Source organism: Thamnophis sirtalis, unplaced genomic scaffold (genome assembly GCF_051295495.1).
Source record: "Thamnophis sirtalis isolate CommonGarterSnake01/CBP01778 unplaced genomic scaffold, rThaSir2_p1.2 scaffold_2, whole genome shotgun sequence".
In the NCBI taxonomy this organism is placed as follows: domain Eukaryota; kingdom Metazoa; phylum Chordata; class Lepidosauria; order Squamata; family Natricidae; genus Thamnophis; species Thamnophis sirtalis.
Genome location: NW_028261382.1, coordinates 29293229 through 29310243, shown reverse-complemented (window position 1 = coordinate 29310243; position 17015 = coordinate 29293229). Strand labels below are relative to the sequence as shown.

The 17015-nt window shown below is 47.6% G+C and overlaps 1 protein-coding gene across 1 annotated transcript in view; it reads left to right on the top strand.

Annotated features, from left to right (window-relative positions):
• ENG (endoglin) overlaps window positions 1–17015 on the top strand; it is a 46644-nt gene that overhangs the window by 24538 nt on the left and 5091 nt on the right. Inside the window, exons 5-14 of the mRNA XM_087704626.1 lie at window positions 302–467; window positions 1403–1550; window positions 3155–3323; window positions 4369–4511; window positions 5169–5309; window positions 5855–5893; window positions 6952–7065; window positions 8682–8921; window positions 10258–10327; window positions 15112–15213. Of these exons, the coding sequence (XP_087560752.1) occupies window positions 302–467; window positions 1403–1550; window positions 3155–3323; window positions 4369–4511; window positions 5169–5309; window positions 5855–5893; window positions 6952–7065; window positions 8682–8921; window positions 10258–10327; window positions 15112–15213 (1332 nt within the window). The remainder of the gene's footprint in view (window positions 1–301; window positions 468–1402; window positions 1551–3154; window positions 3324–4368; window positions 4512–5168; window positions 5310–5854; window positions 5894–6951; window positions 7066–8681; window positions 8922–10257; window positions 10328–15111; window positions 15214–17015) is intronic.

Here is a 17015-nt window from a genome sequence, read left to right as displayed (position 1 = left end):
CTGTCTGTCTGTCTGTCCATCCATCAACTACCATATCCATCCATCCATCCATCCATCCATCCATCCATCCATCCATCCATCCATCCATACACTGGTAATCCTCGACCTACAACCCCAATTAAGCCCAAAGCGCATGTTGCTAAGAGAAACACTCGTTAACTGATTTCCACTACCTCCCTTGCCTCAGTTGTTAAGTAAATCACTGCAGTTGTTAAGCGAGTAAGCCAGTGGCTAAGCGGATCTGGCTTCCCCCTTGACTTTCCTTGCTGGATGGCTCACGATTTCTCTCTTTTGTGTCAAGAGCCCAGTGCAAATGAAGACTGCATCTTGGCGCAGAGTTTCAATGCCGAGTCGTATCTGGAGGTAGAAGTACTTTCCCATAAAGTGGAAACCTGCCTGGATTCCCACAAAGCATCTGGAAACGTGGCTCACATCCTGTGGCTGCAAAAGAGCTCATCAGGCAAGAGGTATGAGTTGGTGGGGGAGAGCGGGTGGTGGTTAGAAGGCCACAAAAATAGTCCTTTTTTCCCTGGGGTTGGGGCAGAAACAAGCTTCGCGCCTAGTTAAAGTTTGCAGTTTGGAATCGACAGCGCCGTGGTGGCGCAGTGGTTAGAATGCGGTATTGCAGGCTAATTCTGCCCACTGCCAGCAGTTCAATCCTGACGGGCTCAAGGTTGATTCAGCCTTCCATCCTTCCAAGGTAGGTAAAATGAGGACCCAGATTGTTGGGGGCAAGAGGCTGACTCTGTAAACTGCTTAGAGAGGGCTGTAAAGCACTGTGAAGCGGTGTATAAGTAAGTGCTATTTGGAAGGAAGGAAGGGAGGAAGGAAGGAAGGAAGGAAGGAAGGAAGGAAGGAAGGAAGGAAGGAAGGAAGGAAGGAAGGAAGGAAGGAAGGAAGGATGGATTGTGGTGTCACAGTGGTTAGAATGCAGTATTGCATGCTAACTCTGCCCACTGCCAGCAGTTCGATCCTGACCGGCTCAAGGTTGACTCAGCCTTCCGTCCTTCCGAGGTCGGTAAAATGAGGACCCAGATTGTTGGGGGCAAGAGGCTGACTCTGTAAACTGCTTAGAGAGGGCTTTGAAGCACTGTGAAGTGGTATATAAGTCTAAGTGCTATTGCTATTATCTTCACTTTGGTTCTCTCATCCCGGAGAAAAAAAATGAAGCGGGTGTATTTTTGGCCTTACAACTGGGTGCATTTTTAGATATGCTAAGATGTCTGCTTTATTAAATTGGAACTTTAAGGATCATTTTGCCTTGGACTCTGATTTAATTCTACATAATACTTGGAACGCTGACAGTATATTTAAGAATGAATTTGAAAGGAAAAATAAAAAAAACTTTTTTCAAAAAAAAAGATAATCTTTGCCTTCACTTTCTGTGTGGTTTTGTTTGCAGGATGCAGACGGTGGAAGTGAACGTCAAAACGGTTTGCAAGGATGGACGTTCGGAACATAAAGCGGAGATGCCTTTGGCTCTGTGGCTGAAAAGCAACCAAAACGTGCTGTGGAAAATGGGCCACGGGTTTTCATTTGTACAACTCTTGGTAAGAATGGATGGATTCATCATCATCTTTGAATGACCCCATAATCCCTTGCGGGAGTGAAGTCTGGCCAACGGAATGGAGCTGAGTGTTTAATGGCCAGATGCCTCTCCTGTTGCCAGTGTGGAGTTTATATATTCTCATTGTGCCGAGAGAGAGAAATATCTGTCTCTACCTAGGATCAAACTCACAGCCTCCCGAATCTGTTTTTTTTTAATGCAACTCAGCATTCTTGGAAATTTATGGGCGAAAAGAAGCACTACAAAATGAGCCAAAGGCTTCGACTGTACTGCCATAAAATGGCTTCTACTGTACAGCACAGTGGAGTTAACTTAGCTGGTGAAACACCAAACTACAAAGGCTCCTGCAAATTCTTGTTTGTTGATGAGATACAACCCTTAGAACGGAACGTGACCCACAAAAGGAGTGATCATATTTGAAAGGAAGAGCTCACCCTGGGAAATGTGGCATGGGTCAAAGTGGGATCCCATGAGAAATGTAGATCCGAAAGAGGCTGTGGAATCCATCTCCTCGTTTCGTCTTTTGTTTTTGTAGTTCCCTGGAAAAGGGGAAAGGGTGTCAGCAACCACACAGGGAGGGAAAATGGCTTTAAAATGGGTGTGGACTGTTCACTATTCCTCCCTGCCCGGAAGCCTTAAAATGGTTTCTACTGTACTGCCATTAAATGGCTTCTACCGTACTGCAATAAAATGGATTCTACCGTACTGCAATAAAATAGCTTCTACTGTGCAGCGCAGTGGGGTTGCCATGGTAACGGCTTCACAGTACTCCACAAGGGGGCTCCCACATTAGAAATTACGTTTGGTTCGGACATTCCTCCCCCCCCCCCCCAATAAATAAATACTCGGGCAAAGCCAGGTTATCAGCACTAGTTCTAAATAATTTTTAAGGCTAATTCTAAGATTGTTCGAGAAACGTGTTTTAAGCTTTATTTTTCTTCTCCTCCTTCTTCCCCCCCTCTTCCTCTTTTTCCTTCTGTCTTCTCCTTCCCCCCTTCTCTTCCTTACCTGCCTTTTCTCCTTCTCTTCCTCCCCCTCCTCCTCTTTCTACTTCTTTTTCTTGTCCTCTTCCTCCTTCCCCCTCCATCTTCTTTTTCTCTTCCTCCTCCTCTGCCTTTCTCCTCCATCTCCATCTCCTCTTCCTTTTCCCTCTTTTTTCTTCCTCCTCTTTTCTTCTTCTCCATCTCCTCCACATCCTTCTCTGCCTTCTATCTCGTTCTCCATCTCCTCTTCCTCCTCCGCGTCTTCCTTTTCCTTCTGTCTTCTTCTTCTCCATCTTCTCTGCCTTTTCTCCTTCTCTTCCTCTGCCTCTTCCTCCCCGTCTGCTTTCTACTTCTTTTTCTCGTCCTCATCTCCTCCTCCTCCTCTTCATCCTTCTCCTCCTCCTTTGCCCTTTCCTTCCTTCTCCTCTCTTCTTCTTCTCCATCTCCTTCACATCCTCCTCTGCTTCTATCTCCTCCTCCATGTCTTCCTCCTCCTTCTGTCTTTTTCTTCTCCATATTCTCCCTTTCTCTGTCTTCTTCCTCCTCCTTCTCTGACCTTCTTCTTCTCCTCCGTCCTCTCTCTCTCTCTCCCTCTCTCCTTCAGGCATCTGGTAAATATTCATTTGCTACTTTCTCTGGGGTGCACAATGGTACGACCCTCCCGGACAACAAGGAAGAACTGATTCAAAAGGCCCGCAACAATTCCTTCGTGGCTTCCTACACTGAAATCCCTTCGGCCAAAACTATCAGCCTGGAATACAAGAGGATATGTGGTGAGTCAGCGCAATACAATCTGGGTCGCAGGCAGCCGGCTGGATCAGGTCCAGGGGAAGACAATATTTGCAGGAGCTTGAGGGATCCAGATTCCATGCAGTTCGAAGGCTAGTTGAGTAGGGTTGTTGAGTTGGGTGCTGTTGGGTTGAGTTGGGCGTTTCCAACTGTTCAAGGAAAAGAACAGTTGCAGGAACTGGGCCTGGCTATTCTCGTGAAGAGAAGGACCAGGGGAGACAGGATAGCAGTTTTCCAATATTTAAGAGGCTGCCCCAGTGAGGAGGGGGTCAAGCTATTTTCCAAAGCACCCGAAGGCCAGACAAGGAACAATGGATGGGAACTGACCAAGGAGAGATTCAACCTGGAAATAAGGAGGAATTTCCTGACAGTGAGAACAATCAACCCATGGAACAAAAGTTGCCTTCGGAAGTTGTGGGAGCTTCATCCCTGGAGGCTTTCAAGAAGAGATTGGACTGGCATCTGTCAGAAATGGTGTAGGGTCTCCTGCTTGGGTGGGAGTTGGACTAGATGACCTACAAGGTCCCTTCCAACTCTGTTAAACTTAAGAGTTTGGGAAGATCTTGACGGGGCTCTAGAAGAAACAAAGAAACCAAATTCGGAACATAGTTATCTCATAACCGCCCATTTTTAGAATCAGAATTGAGCTGGAAGGGGCCTTGAAGGTCTTCTAGTCCAGCCCCCTGCTCAAGCACTAGAGCCTAGACCCTTTCAGACAAGTGACTGCCCAGTCTCTTCTTAAAAACCTCCAGTGATGAAGCTCCCACAACATCTGAAGGCACTTGAGCTCCACCTCTTGATGAGGAAGTTCTGGAGAACTTTTTCTGTGCCAGTAATAGATTCCACAGTCTGAACAATAATTTGGAAATGCTGGTCAAGGCTGTCCAGGTCCCAGGTCCCTTGGTCAGCATAGAGCGTGCAGAGATGCGTTCCTTGCTGTACTGATTTGAAGCCCCTGGAGAAGAAATAAGCCACAAATGTCAATCTCGAGGTCCAGTTCTCACGCATCTTTGGGGTCATGTTTCACAGGCTCAACCATCCTCACAACTTCCCCACCACCCCAGGCAGCAGAAAACCTGACCGTCAAAGTCCACCAGCTCATCAACCTTTGCAAGCCGTGGAAGTGTTTGGATAGCAGCATCGAAATCGCTCTTCTCAAACTTTATCTGGCGGTAAGGAAGTCCATCTGGGTATTCTGATCTAGGCTTCCCCCAAACTATGAAACAGATTCCTTGTCCCTACAAAACCCCTTTTTATTAATTTCCTGTGAATTCCGCTCCTTCACCTCCAGCAAAGTCTTTTGAGGGAGGATTTATAGTCACAGACCTTATCTGGCTTGGAGAGCTGTCAGGCCGATATTCTGCAGAACTTGGCACGGAGTCTCGGAGATTTACGAACCAATGAAGCGAACTAATGGTCTCCTGCAAACTCCACTCCCCTTTCGCTCCTCTTTTGTTTCCTCTGGGAGGGACCATTCATCGTCCACCTGTGGCTTTACTCCCAAGCCGACCCCTGTTCTTTAGCTGTCCCCTTCGTCTGGCAACTCTCTGGGAACAGGCTCCAGATGTTCTTCTGCCTCACTGATGTCTGACTCTGAAGGCAGCTGATAACTGGTACACGGCTCTGGCCCCCTCTCTGCCTCCGACACAGAGCCCACATCCGAGCCTTCCCCAGACTCCAGGACTGGCCCAGGTTCCTCCCCAACCTCCTCACTGTCCGAATCTGCTGCCAGCTCCACTGGCCACTGGAGGGCCACAACACTCCTTGGGTTGTCCCTGTTGAAACATCTCCCAGCTAACCATGGTTCCTCCTTCTCCTTGCAACCCCAGGCTTTACCTACGCGGGTCGATGCCATCACCTTGAAAGATCCCAGCTGCAGGGCAAGAGACAACACAACCCATTTTGTCCTCAATAGCATCCTGGACAAATGTTCCACCCAACTTGAAGGGGGGGTCCATGTGAAAAACCAGGTATAGTATTTTTTTTTACAAATTGCCCCGAGAATCTTGCCTGGAGCCCCCAAATCCTGACCTGAACCCACCCCCCAAAAAATTTTTGGGAGTCCCCCAAATCCTGGCCTGGAGCTTTCAAATCCTGACCCACAGTCCCCCAAATCCTGACCCAAAGCTACCCAAATCCTGGTCTGGAGACCCCCATATGGTGGCCCAAAGCCCCTTAAATCCTGACCCGAAATCCCCCAAATCCTGGAGCTCCCCAAATCCTGATCCAAATCCCCCCCAAAAAACTGGCCTTAAACTCTCCAAATCCTGACCCAAAGCCCCCCAAATCCTGACCCAAAGCCCCCCAAATCCTGGTCTGGAGTGCCCCAAATCCCTCCAAATTCTGGAGTTCCCCCAAATCCTGCTGTGAAGCCCCCCAAATCTTGGCCTGGAGCCCCCAAATATAGCAGGGCGTTTCAGGCCATTCTTTTCTCTTAAAGCAAAATTATTCAAAGGCCTTTACCATGTGTCGGATCATCAAATATGTATTTCTTTCTCTCTTTTAATTGTCCCAGCTTATCTTAACGCTGCCTGTGTCTCCGGGAAAAGTCACGGTAAGAAGAATTTCTTCTCGCTCTTAAATTCATGCCCGGTTACTTGGTTGTAATCTCTTTCCTGAGGCTGTGCTGTTATTAATCTGGTGAATTCGTTCTGATATTGCTTAATACCTTGACAAAAACACCCCTGCAACTTTTCAACTTTACGTCTTCGGCGTATCTGAGTTTCAATGGGACGTCCCGTCCCAACATATATAGAACTAACTGATAGCCTGGGTATGTATTTATCCCAATCCTGTTTATAGAGGGAGCCCCCTTGTGGAGTACTGCAAAGGTGATACCATGGCAACTCCACCGTGCTATACAGTAGAAACCGTTTTAAGGCACAACAGGCTGTATCTTGACAGAACTCGAATCCAAAATGCACACAATCACTGTCAAAGGTACTGTGATTTGACACTATGGCTATAATTCAGTCCTTTTAATTTCAGTGGCCCAGGCGTTCTGCAGTTATGCTGGAACACACATATGGGGGTGTTAGCGGTGTCGTATCCCCACAATATTTGTTTCCAGAGAGTAAGTCATCTGTGTACCAAGTTTGGTTGAAATTGCTCAAGGTGTTCCAGAGTTATGCTGGATAAACACACAGCCGTTTTTATCGAGAGAGAGATTAAACCCTGCAAAATGGGGATTGATTATCTGTATGGTCAGCAGCTGGCGGCCCACCTCTTAAAAGCAGGCCTTGGCCCTGCCTTGTTTGGAGAGACAATATTACTCTCTAGAAACAAATACTGTGGGGGTAAAATACCTCTAACACCCCTTGGGATGTGTGTTCTGTTAAGATGCAGCCTGTTGTGCCTTCAAATGGCTTCTACCGTACTGCTCCCCCCCCCAGCAATTCAACATTAGAAATTGCGGCGATGTTCACGGAATGAGGGTTGGAATAAATAAATACCCAGGCAGCGTCGGATTATCGGCATATTTGAGCCTCTTAACTTCTGCAGACACCGTTTGCAGATCTGGGGAATCCTTTTTGCTGGCTGCAAATGGATCTCCGTGCACACTAAGGGGGGTGGCAACCGATTAATCCAGTTGTTTTTGATCCCCCGCTGCAGGTGCCCTTTGAATGCGATCTACCAGAGAAAGTTTCTCTCCAGCTTTACGACTCGGAAGATTTCACCTCGCCGAGCAATCCGGTGATACAAGCTCACCAAGTGACCTACGTGGAGGTAATGCTGGTTTTGAGGATTTGGGGTTGGAAGGTAGACCTCAAGTCCCATGGATACAAGACCTATTCATATCCGTCCCCTGTCTTTTCTCCCCAGAGCTAAGGTGGGGCTTTGCTAGCAGTGGTAGCTCTTCCTTCCCAAGGACCAGCCCATAGATTTCCATTGTTCTCCTCTCCTCCGCCTTCTGTGCATCTGTGCGTCAGGCACTGGACTCAGCTGTTCCTCCTCTTCCTCATCAGCCACCTCCAGGCCTGGGGGCTGTTGCCTCTCCATCAGAGGGCTGATAGACAGCCCAGGCTCTGCCTCTCTCTGCGCGCCCCCCCCCCAGTTTTTCTCTCCTTCTCTCTTTCTTGTTGTGTTTCTCTCTTTCTCTTTCTCTCTCTCTCCTCTCTGTTTCTCTCCTTCCCTCTCTCTCTGTCTCTCTGACAGCTCCATTCCCTCTTCTCCCGCAGAGCTCCCATTTTGCCCTGATGCTGACCCTGACTCCCATGCCTCCCCCTCCTCCGATTTGGCTACCGGAGGGGCTATCGGCCGACAGGCCACAACAGGTGTGTTCAGAGAACACCCTTAACTCAACCAGGCAAAACCAGCAGACGCAGAAACACGCTTGCAAGACAAATGGGGTTGTTGTTAAAGCTTGATGGTGACTCCACGTCTTGGTCAAACCGGGTTTGGTGGGTGAATCTAGGTTTCCAGGTGTTGTGTGAATATCGGAAATAGGTTAATTCAGGGATAAAGTGAGGGGTGAGAACAGGGGAACCAAACCCACCTTCGTTTCAGACCAGTGTCCTTGGAAATAATGTTGTGACTAAGATTGTCTTGGGTTCCGTTTCCCCCCCCCCCACATCACCTTCCTCCTCAATGAGTGTTGCGGAGGCCTAGAGGGGGAGCTCTTGCCTCACAATCAAGAGGCTGTGAGTTCAATCCTAGGTAGAGGCAGATATTTCTCTCTCTGGGCACAATGAGAATTTATCTGCCGAACAAAACTCCTCATTGGCAACAAGAAAGGCATCCGGCCAATAAACATTCAGCTCCATTCAGTTGCCCCGACTCCACCTCACAAGGGATTATGGAGTCATTAAAAGATGATGATGATGATGATGATGATGATGATGATGATGATGATGATGATGATGATACAGGTAGTCCTTGACTTACAACAGTTCATTTAGTGACTGTTCAAAGTTACGACGGCACTGAAAAATGTGTCCTATGACCATTGTTTCACACTTATGGCCATCACAGCATCCCCATGGTCACATGATGGGATCACAATTCAGACTTTAAGCAGCTACTTGTATTTATGACGGCTGCATTGTCTCTGGGTCACGTGATGCCCTTTTGGTGACCTTCTGACAAGCAAAGTCCACGGGGAAGCCACATTCACTTAACAACCATGAGACTAACTTTAGCAACTGCAATGATTCCCTTAACAACTGTGGCAGGAAAGGTCGTAAAATGGGGTGAAATTCACTGAGATGCGAGCTCACTCCTAGGTAGAGGGAGATGCTTCTCTCTCTGGGCACGATGAGGATATATCTGCCGAACAAAACTCTGTATTGGTGACAGGGACGGCATCCGGCCAGTAACAACAATATCACCTTCTTCCTCAATAGGTCTCACTCCGAACAGCCATGAAACAGTTTTCTCTAGAAATGGGAAACTGTTTCTTAAAGCCCCGAGACAACCCGCCTCAGCTGCTCTTTCACCAAGGGGTCTCTGTGAGCTATTCGGTGGTGACCCTGAAATCCCCCAGCCCGAAGACCAAACGCTTCAGCTTCACCTACAAGCCAGCAGAGGAGCTGTGGTCCATCGATTCAGCCACCCTGGTGTGCTTGGTCCATCTGAACGCCTCGGTGAGTTGGCCTCTGAAGAAAAGCCTTTGTCTTGTGGGTGATGATGTTGATGAAGGTGATCCATTCAGTCAGCCTTCTGCCTGTCTATCATCTACCTATCATATCTCCATCGCTAACTCTGCCTCTATGTAAGAGCCATAATGGCACAGTGATTAAAATGCAGTATTAGCAATAGCAATAGCAATAGCAGTTAGACTTATATACCACTTCATAGGGCTTTCAACCCTCTCTAAGCGGTTTACAGAGTCAGCATATCTCCCCCAACAACAATCCGGGTCCTCATTTTACCCACCTTGGAAGGATGGAAGGCTGAGTCAACCCTGAGGCGGTGAGATTTGAACAGCCGAACTGCAGAACTGCAGTCAGCTGAAGTGGCCTGCAGTACAGCACTCTAACCACTGCACCACCTCGGCTCCATTAGTATTGCAGACTAATTCTGTCCACTGCCATCAGTTCGATCCTAACTACCGTATTTCCCCGAAAATAAGACAGGGTCTTATTTCGACCCACCAAATATGGCTTGGGCCTTATTATCAGGGGAGGGCTTATTGTTTTGGGGTTGCCGGCTGGCTGCTCCCTTGTGAGCGGGATCCCGAAGAGCCGGGCACAGCCTCAGGGGTGAAGCAACCATGAGGTGACCATGCTCACGTGCAGCCGCCCGGCAAACCCCAAACTCCGGCTTCCAAACCCTGCTGCCCTAGGGCCCACAACCATAGAGGGCACTCCTAGAGCGGCCGTTGCTGGAAGAATTGGAAGTTGACTTCCGGAGTTTGGAAGCCGGAAAAGTTATCCTCAAAGCGCGGCGGCAGTGGTGGTGAAAGCAGCAGCAGTGCCCTGGCCCTGCAGGGATTATGGGATTGTTAAATGAAGATGACGATGATTTCATTATCCAACTAGGGAGTGGTGCGGTGGCCCAGAGTGGGAGCTCTCACCTCACAAGCAAGAGGTTGTGAGTTCAATCCTAGGCAGAAGCAAGTATTTCTCTCTGGGTACGATGAGAATATATCTGCTGAACAAAACTCCTCATTGGTGACAGGAAGAGCAGCCGGCCAATAAACACGCAGTTGCCCAGACTCCAGCCCGCAAGGGATTAGAGGATGATGATTACCATCGTATGTCGAGAACTATCTGAGTTCTTTTGCATAACATGAATTAACTTTGTTTTCTGCACTTGATCTGTGTCGGAAGATGTTCAGCATTTGTCCTTTATGATATCCCTAAAAACTCTGGAAAAAAAAAGAAATGCACTGTTGCCCGATGAAGCAGTTAAAAAGAAGAATTAGAAAGAATTCTCTTTCTTTTAAATTGGCCACTTTATTTTTCCCTTCCTTTTTAGAACGGCAAACTCCGAAACTACGAGGGCTCTTTGGAAGTGATGCTGAAAAGCTACAACCCTGGATCTCACAGTGAGTCGGGCAGCTCTTTCCAGCACAAAACCGATCCATTATTTGCTTTTTTTCACAGAAAAGTTGGCTCATGCATTTATTTGTCTGTTTGTGGAACTCTCTCTCCTCAAAAATCAGCTGAAGACAGAAAACGGTGCCTTTTAAACACCCGCGGATTGCTAAAAATGCTTTTCAACTCCTAAAATTATGCCCTCTCGAGAAGGGACCCATTGGGACACTTTTCCATGATAATGTTTGTGTTTTGGATTCAGAATCGGTTGAGATATCTTCTTCCCTCTTTCTGTTCTAGTTCAGCCTTCCCCAACATTCTTTAATATATATTTGTCCTTTTATTGTGCTGGCTTCCGCTAGGTTTGGCAAAGGCCATCCTCCCATGCCTTGCCTCCTTTCTAACTTACCAAAGGTGGAAAACCTGACAGCCACTAGGTGGCAGGGGAGAGTGGGTTTTCAGTATCTCCTACTGCCCTCTAGTGGGCATTTATAACAAGAATGATAGTGTGAAGTTCCCAAGAGATGACCTAATTAATTTAAGAGTTGGAAGGGACCTTGGAGGTCTTTCTAGTCCAACTCCCTGCACAAGCAGGCGGCCGTTTTCGCCCTCCCCAGGCTCCAGGAAAACCTCTGGAGCCTGGGGAGGGCAAAAAAAAAGCCCAACCGACCTACTGGAGGTTCAGAAACGGCCACCCACAGCCTTCCTCTAGAAGGATGAAAATCAGCTGGACAGCGTGTACATGTGTGCTGGAACTTGACAACTCACTTGCCAGGAAGATATGGCTCCGTGTGCCACCTGTGGCACGCAGCCCTATACCATTTTCACTCCTGGAGAGTGGCTGTCCAGTATCTTCTTAAAAGCTTCCAGTGATGGAGCAACCACAACTTCTGGAGGCAAATCGTTCCACTGATTTAATTGTTCTCATTTTCAAGAAATTTCTGCTTAGTTCCAGGTCAGGAGTCAGCAAACTGCGGCTCTGGAGCCGCATGTGGCTCTTTCCTCCCTCTGCTACGGCTCCGTCACTGGTCGGAGCCACAATTTTGAGAGGAACGTCCGGTAGGGGTGGTGGGGGGGAGAGAAGCACAGTGCGCCAGGAGAAGGCTCTATGGCCAGGGGAGGGTTTTCCAGTCGTTTCCACAATTGATAGGGCTTTCGGTTAGGACAGGTAGAGGAAAAAGTACGCCGCGCTAGGAGGAGACTTTATGGTGGGGGAACCGGACTTCCGGTCAGCTCCAGAATTGAACAGGGGGCTTCTGGTTAGGACCTTGGTGGCTCCCGGTTTTTTTCTTTTTCTGTGGGAAACGGGTCCAAATGGCTCTTTGAGTGTTTAAGTTTGCCGACCCCTGGCCTAGGTTGATTCTCTCTTTTATAAGTTTCCATCCATTGCTTCTTGTCCTGCCTTCAGGCATTTTGGAGAAAAGGTTGAAACCCCCCCCCTCCTTCTTTGTGGCAGCCCCTCAAATACTGGAACACTGCTACCATCCTGTTGTCCTTAGTCCTTCTTTTCACAAAACTTGCATTATGGTGTCCCATTTCTGAAACTCCCAACAAGTAGTTAACTTTTCTCCCTCTTTCTCCTTTGCCTGGCTGAAGGCCATCGCAATCGCCATGTCCTGGTCACCTTATGATGGCGACAATGTGTGGTGCCTGCACTTCCATCTCCACGGGAGCCACACAGGGTGGCCCCCGTGGCTCAGGAGGAAGGCGTGCATTATGACCTTGGCTGGTGGCACACATCTCCGAGCACGGAGCCATGGCTAGGGAAAGCACGTACGGACAACGGAAGAGGATTTAGGCTAGAACTGAAGCCAACTGGGCCCTGCCCAGAGCCAGAAGTGGGATAATGGGTGTTGTGAGGTGCCATTTTTGATGCAGAACAGTGACAGCCCCACCACCCACCACCGGAAGGATCTTATCTCCTCCATTATCCCAGCTGATGTGGCTTTTGACTTCGCAGTGCAAGGCTGGCGTCCAGACGTCTGTGAAAGGGAAAGAGATAAATGATAGGAGTTGAGAAAGCAGGAAGGATCGCATCTTTCCAGACGGATGTTCAAGAGATAAAGAGAATTCAGCTGGCGCAAAAACAGGTCCGATCATTGGAATGTGGCCACCAAGTCCAGAGGTTCTTCTGGAAGCTACCATGGGGTGAAAGAAGGGAAGAGGACAAAAGCTTTTGGCTTCAGCGGCAAAAGAGATATTTCCAAAAAAGGAAAACATAACGTTCCTTAGAATCTCCTCAGCTTTCTTCTCTTAGCACAGGTCTATGTCCCCACGTGAGTAATTAACACACTCTGATGCTAAGGAGTTCTTCTCACCCTCCCCACCTGAAAAGAACTCTGTTCTAACTGCCAGTTGCCTCACATTCCATTACCTCAGTTCAAACTGGCAGACGTTCCCACTCCTTCACTCAGGAGTGGTCTGGGGCTCCTTACAGTACTAAACATCGGTACCTCACCAAAATGTCTACACCTTCCACCTATGGAATTGCTTCTGGACTCAAGGCGGTGGGAGGGATATTTCTTTATGTTTCAATCAAAGACCACCACTGGCAACGGATTGAACCAGAGTGAACTGGATTTCTCCTGCATTGCCCGATCACATAGTTTCGGCGCAAAGCATGGCTATGTGAGGTAGATCTTCGAAAGATCTTACTCAGGATTTCATAGTTGAGGACAATTCAATAGAGCTTTGAGCCTCAGGAGGCCAAGTTTCCAAAAATCAAGCAGAATCTGGAGGAAAAAAGTGCATAAAATCAGGATAAAGCCGAACAGAGTTTCATTTTCAAACACACCCCCAGCTAATAAGACAATTGTCTGGCAATTCGGTAAGGGTTTGGTGAAGGAAGTTGGACGCAGATGATGTCCCTTTGTTCTGAAAGCAGAACACGTGTCTTTTCTAGTTTGAGTTGTTGTCCGTCACAACCTGGCAGAGAAAGATGGATTATATAGAGATAGATAGATAGATAGATAGATAGATAGATAGATAGATAGATAGATAGATAGATAGATAGATAGATAGATAGAGATAGATAATAGATGGATGGATGGATGGATGGATATATTAGTTAGATACCCATGCTTTCGATGAAACTATATGATTGCGCATGCAGGAGAAATCCAGTTCAATCCATTGCCTCAATAGTGGTCGGTGATTGAAACACGTAAGGGAATATCGCTCCCGCCACCTTGAGTCCCGAAGTAGTTCCATAGGTGGAAGGCGTAGATATTTTGATGAGGTCCCGACGTTTAGTACTATAAGGCGCCCCAAACCGCTCCTGAGTGCAGGAGTGGAACATCTGCCAGTTTGAACTGAGGTAACGGAATGTGAGGCAACTGGCAGTTGGAACAGAGTTCTTTTCAGGTGGGGAGGGGGAGAAGAACTCCTTAGCATCAGAGCGTGTTAATTACTGTATAAGAAATACTAATGATCTGATGGTCATTTTGAAAAATTGTTTCTTAGTGAGCACCTAAAATCCAAGAAGAAAATACGTGCCAAATTTCAAGTTTGTAGGCTTTACGGTTCTGGAGATTTTGTGATGAGTGAATGGTATTTGGCTTATATATATATATTCTTCTTTCTTCCTTGTGTCGTGGTGGTTATTTTCCCTGCAGAGTTGTGCAGACGCACAAGATTTCCCACTGGAGATGTGTAGGATGAAGGGGCAGATTTGCCAAAATAAAACGAAGCCAGATTTGCCAAAATAAAATGAAGAGGGATGAGCCCCACCCACCCTCGCAAGAATGAAACCCTCCATCATTATTCCTGCTGACTAAACATTTGGGGCTTGGCGGTTGTAGAGACACAAGAATGGGGGAGGCAGGCAGGGAAGGGGCCTCCTTGCAATTCCTTCCTGCCGATTGAGTAGCCTTTCCAATATGGATGTTTTCCGTCCTTCTGAGGTCCTCTTTCCTGTCTCGCTCCTGTGTGGCTCCCGCCGGACGGCAAAACAATAAAATGAGGAAAAACTCTTGACACGAACTCGGCCCCAGAGGGCCGCGGCCGAGCACATTGCGCACGTCGGGTGATGTCCCCTCACATGTTCGGTGTCCTTGTTTTGGCACAGGAATCAGGAGAGACGTGGCTGGTTTTAAGGAAGGTGTCGCTTAGGGAAAACAACAGACTTAGAGAGCAAGAGCTGGTCAGGTAGTGTCCTCGACTTACAACCACAGGAAGTTACATTGCTAAGCGAAGAATTTATGACAATGGTGACCCAGCATTGCTAAGCGAGGTGGTTGTTAAGACAGGTAAAGGTAAAAGTTCCCCTTGCACATGTGTGCTAGTCATTCCCGACTCTAGGGGGCGGTGCTCATCTCCCTTTCAAAGCCAAAGAGCCAGCACTGTCCAAAGACGTCTCCGTGGTCATGTGGCCGGCATGACTCAACGCCAAAGGCGCACGGAACGCTGTTGTCTTCCTACCAAAAGTGGTTCCTATTTCTCTACTTGCATTTTTGATGTGGTTTCGAACTGCTAGGTTGGCAGAAGCTAGAACAAGTCACGGGAGCTCCCTTCGTTACGTGGTGCTGGGGATTCGAACCGCCAAACGGCCGACCTTTTCTGATCGACAAGCTCAGCGTCTTAGCCCCTGAGCCACCGCGTCCCACAGATTGTGACTACCAATATGTTTATTGTCTTTTTGTCATTCAAAACAAAATGTAATTCGGACACGCTGTTCATATAAAAATTGAGTTGTGTTATGTTTATGAAAGAAAAATATATTTTGTTGAAAAAAAACATATTTAAAACTAAAGATAAAGGTAATCTAATCTAATCTTTTTAATTCCTTCTCTCGTAGATGAAGGCTTGAGGATTAGCACCGTGCTGGGAATCGCCTTTGGCGCTTTTTTGATCGGAGTCCTGCTCACTGGAGCGTTGTGGTACATTTATTCGCACACTCGTAAGTTGTGTTGCTTCCAAGGAATGCTTGTTTGCGCAATGGAGAGGGGGTTGGGGGAATGGCACCCATCCACATGAACCCCCTTTAGAAGGGGAATGCTCTAGCCAGAGCTTGAGAATCCAAGGGGAGGGTGTTTGCAGGCACCAGAAACTGATTTCTGCTTTGTGGTCGCTAGTCCTCATGAACATCGCAAGCTCTTCAGCCATTAGTTGAACTCAAGATAGAACAGAATAACAGAGTTGGAAGGGACCTTGGAGGTCTTATAATCCAACCCCCTGGTCAGGCAAGAAACCCTACACTACTTCAGACAAAGGGTTGTCCAACATCATCTTAAAAACTTCCAGTGTTGGAGCATTCACAACTTCTGGAGGCAACTTTAGTTCCACCAATTAATTGTTCTCACTGTCAGGAAGTTTCTCCCATTTCTAAGTTGCTTCTCTCCTTGATTAGTTTCCACCCATTGCTTCTTGTTCTACTCTCAGGTGCTTTAAATAATAGCTTGACTCCCTCTTCTTTGTGGCAGCCCCTGAAATATTGGAATCTGCTATCCTGTCTTCCCTAGTCCTTGCTTCTTGTCCTACCCTCAGGTGTTTTGGAGAGTGGCTTGACCCACTCCTCTTTGTGGCAACTCTTGAGATATTGGAAGACTTCTATCATGTCTCCCCTAGATCTTCTTTTCATTAGACTAGAATAGAATAGCAGAGTTGGAAGGGACCTTGGAGGACTTCTAGTCCAACCCCCTGCTTAGGCACGAAACCCTACACCACATCAGACAAATGGTTATCCAATTTCTTCTTGAAAACTTCCAGTGTTGGAGCATTCACAACTTCTGGAGGCAAGTTGTTCCACTGATTAATTGTTCTCACTGTCAGGAAATTCCTCCTCAGTTCTAAGTTGCTTCTCTCCTTGATTAGTTTCCACCCATTGCTTTCCTGTCCTACCCTCAGGTGCTTTGGAGAATAGCTGGACTCCCTCTTCTTTGTGGCAGCCCCTGAGATATTGGAAGACTTCTATCATGCCTCCCTTAGTCCTTCTTTTCATTAAACTAGACATACCCAGTTCCTGCAAACATTCTTCATGTTTTAGTCTCCAATCCCCTAATCATCTTTCCTGCTCTTCTCTGCACTTTCTAGAGTCTCCACATCTTCTCTACATCGTGGTGACCAAAACTGGATGCCGTATTCCAAGTGTATTATCCAAGGCATTATAAAGTGGTATTAACCCTTCACGTGATCTTGATTGTATCCCTCTGTTGATGCAGCCTAGAACTGTGTTGGCTTTTCTGGCAGCTGCTGCACATGGCTGGCTCCTATTTAAGTGGTTGTCCACTAGGACTCTAAGATCCCTCTCCCAGTTACTCCTATTGAGCGAGGTGCCACCTATACTGTACCTGTATAATATAAGATGATCAAGTAGAGCAGGAGGCTTACAACAGCTATCTTTTCCTGGCCTTATCTGGAGATGCAAAGGATGGAATTTGCCATTTTTCCGTACGCCCCGCTCCCCCCCTTATCTTTATCCACCCGTCTTCCCCTCCCTCTCGGTCCCTCCAATTCCCAACAGGAGACATCCGGTTCCTCTTGGCAGTCCAACCTGCATATTTTCCGTAATCATCTGTGGAAAAGCGGAGGAGCTGCCATCGCCGAATCTTTTATCTGCTTTTTGTGAGGGTCCTAGCAACGTTCACCCCTGCTGGAGAAGGCAATGGGAAAGCATTCGCTCAACCCCGCTGGGATTTGGGAAAGCCAACAGACCGCCATGTGTCTTGTGTCTCCTTGTCAGCTCCCAGTTGGGTCCAGCCT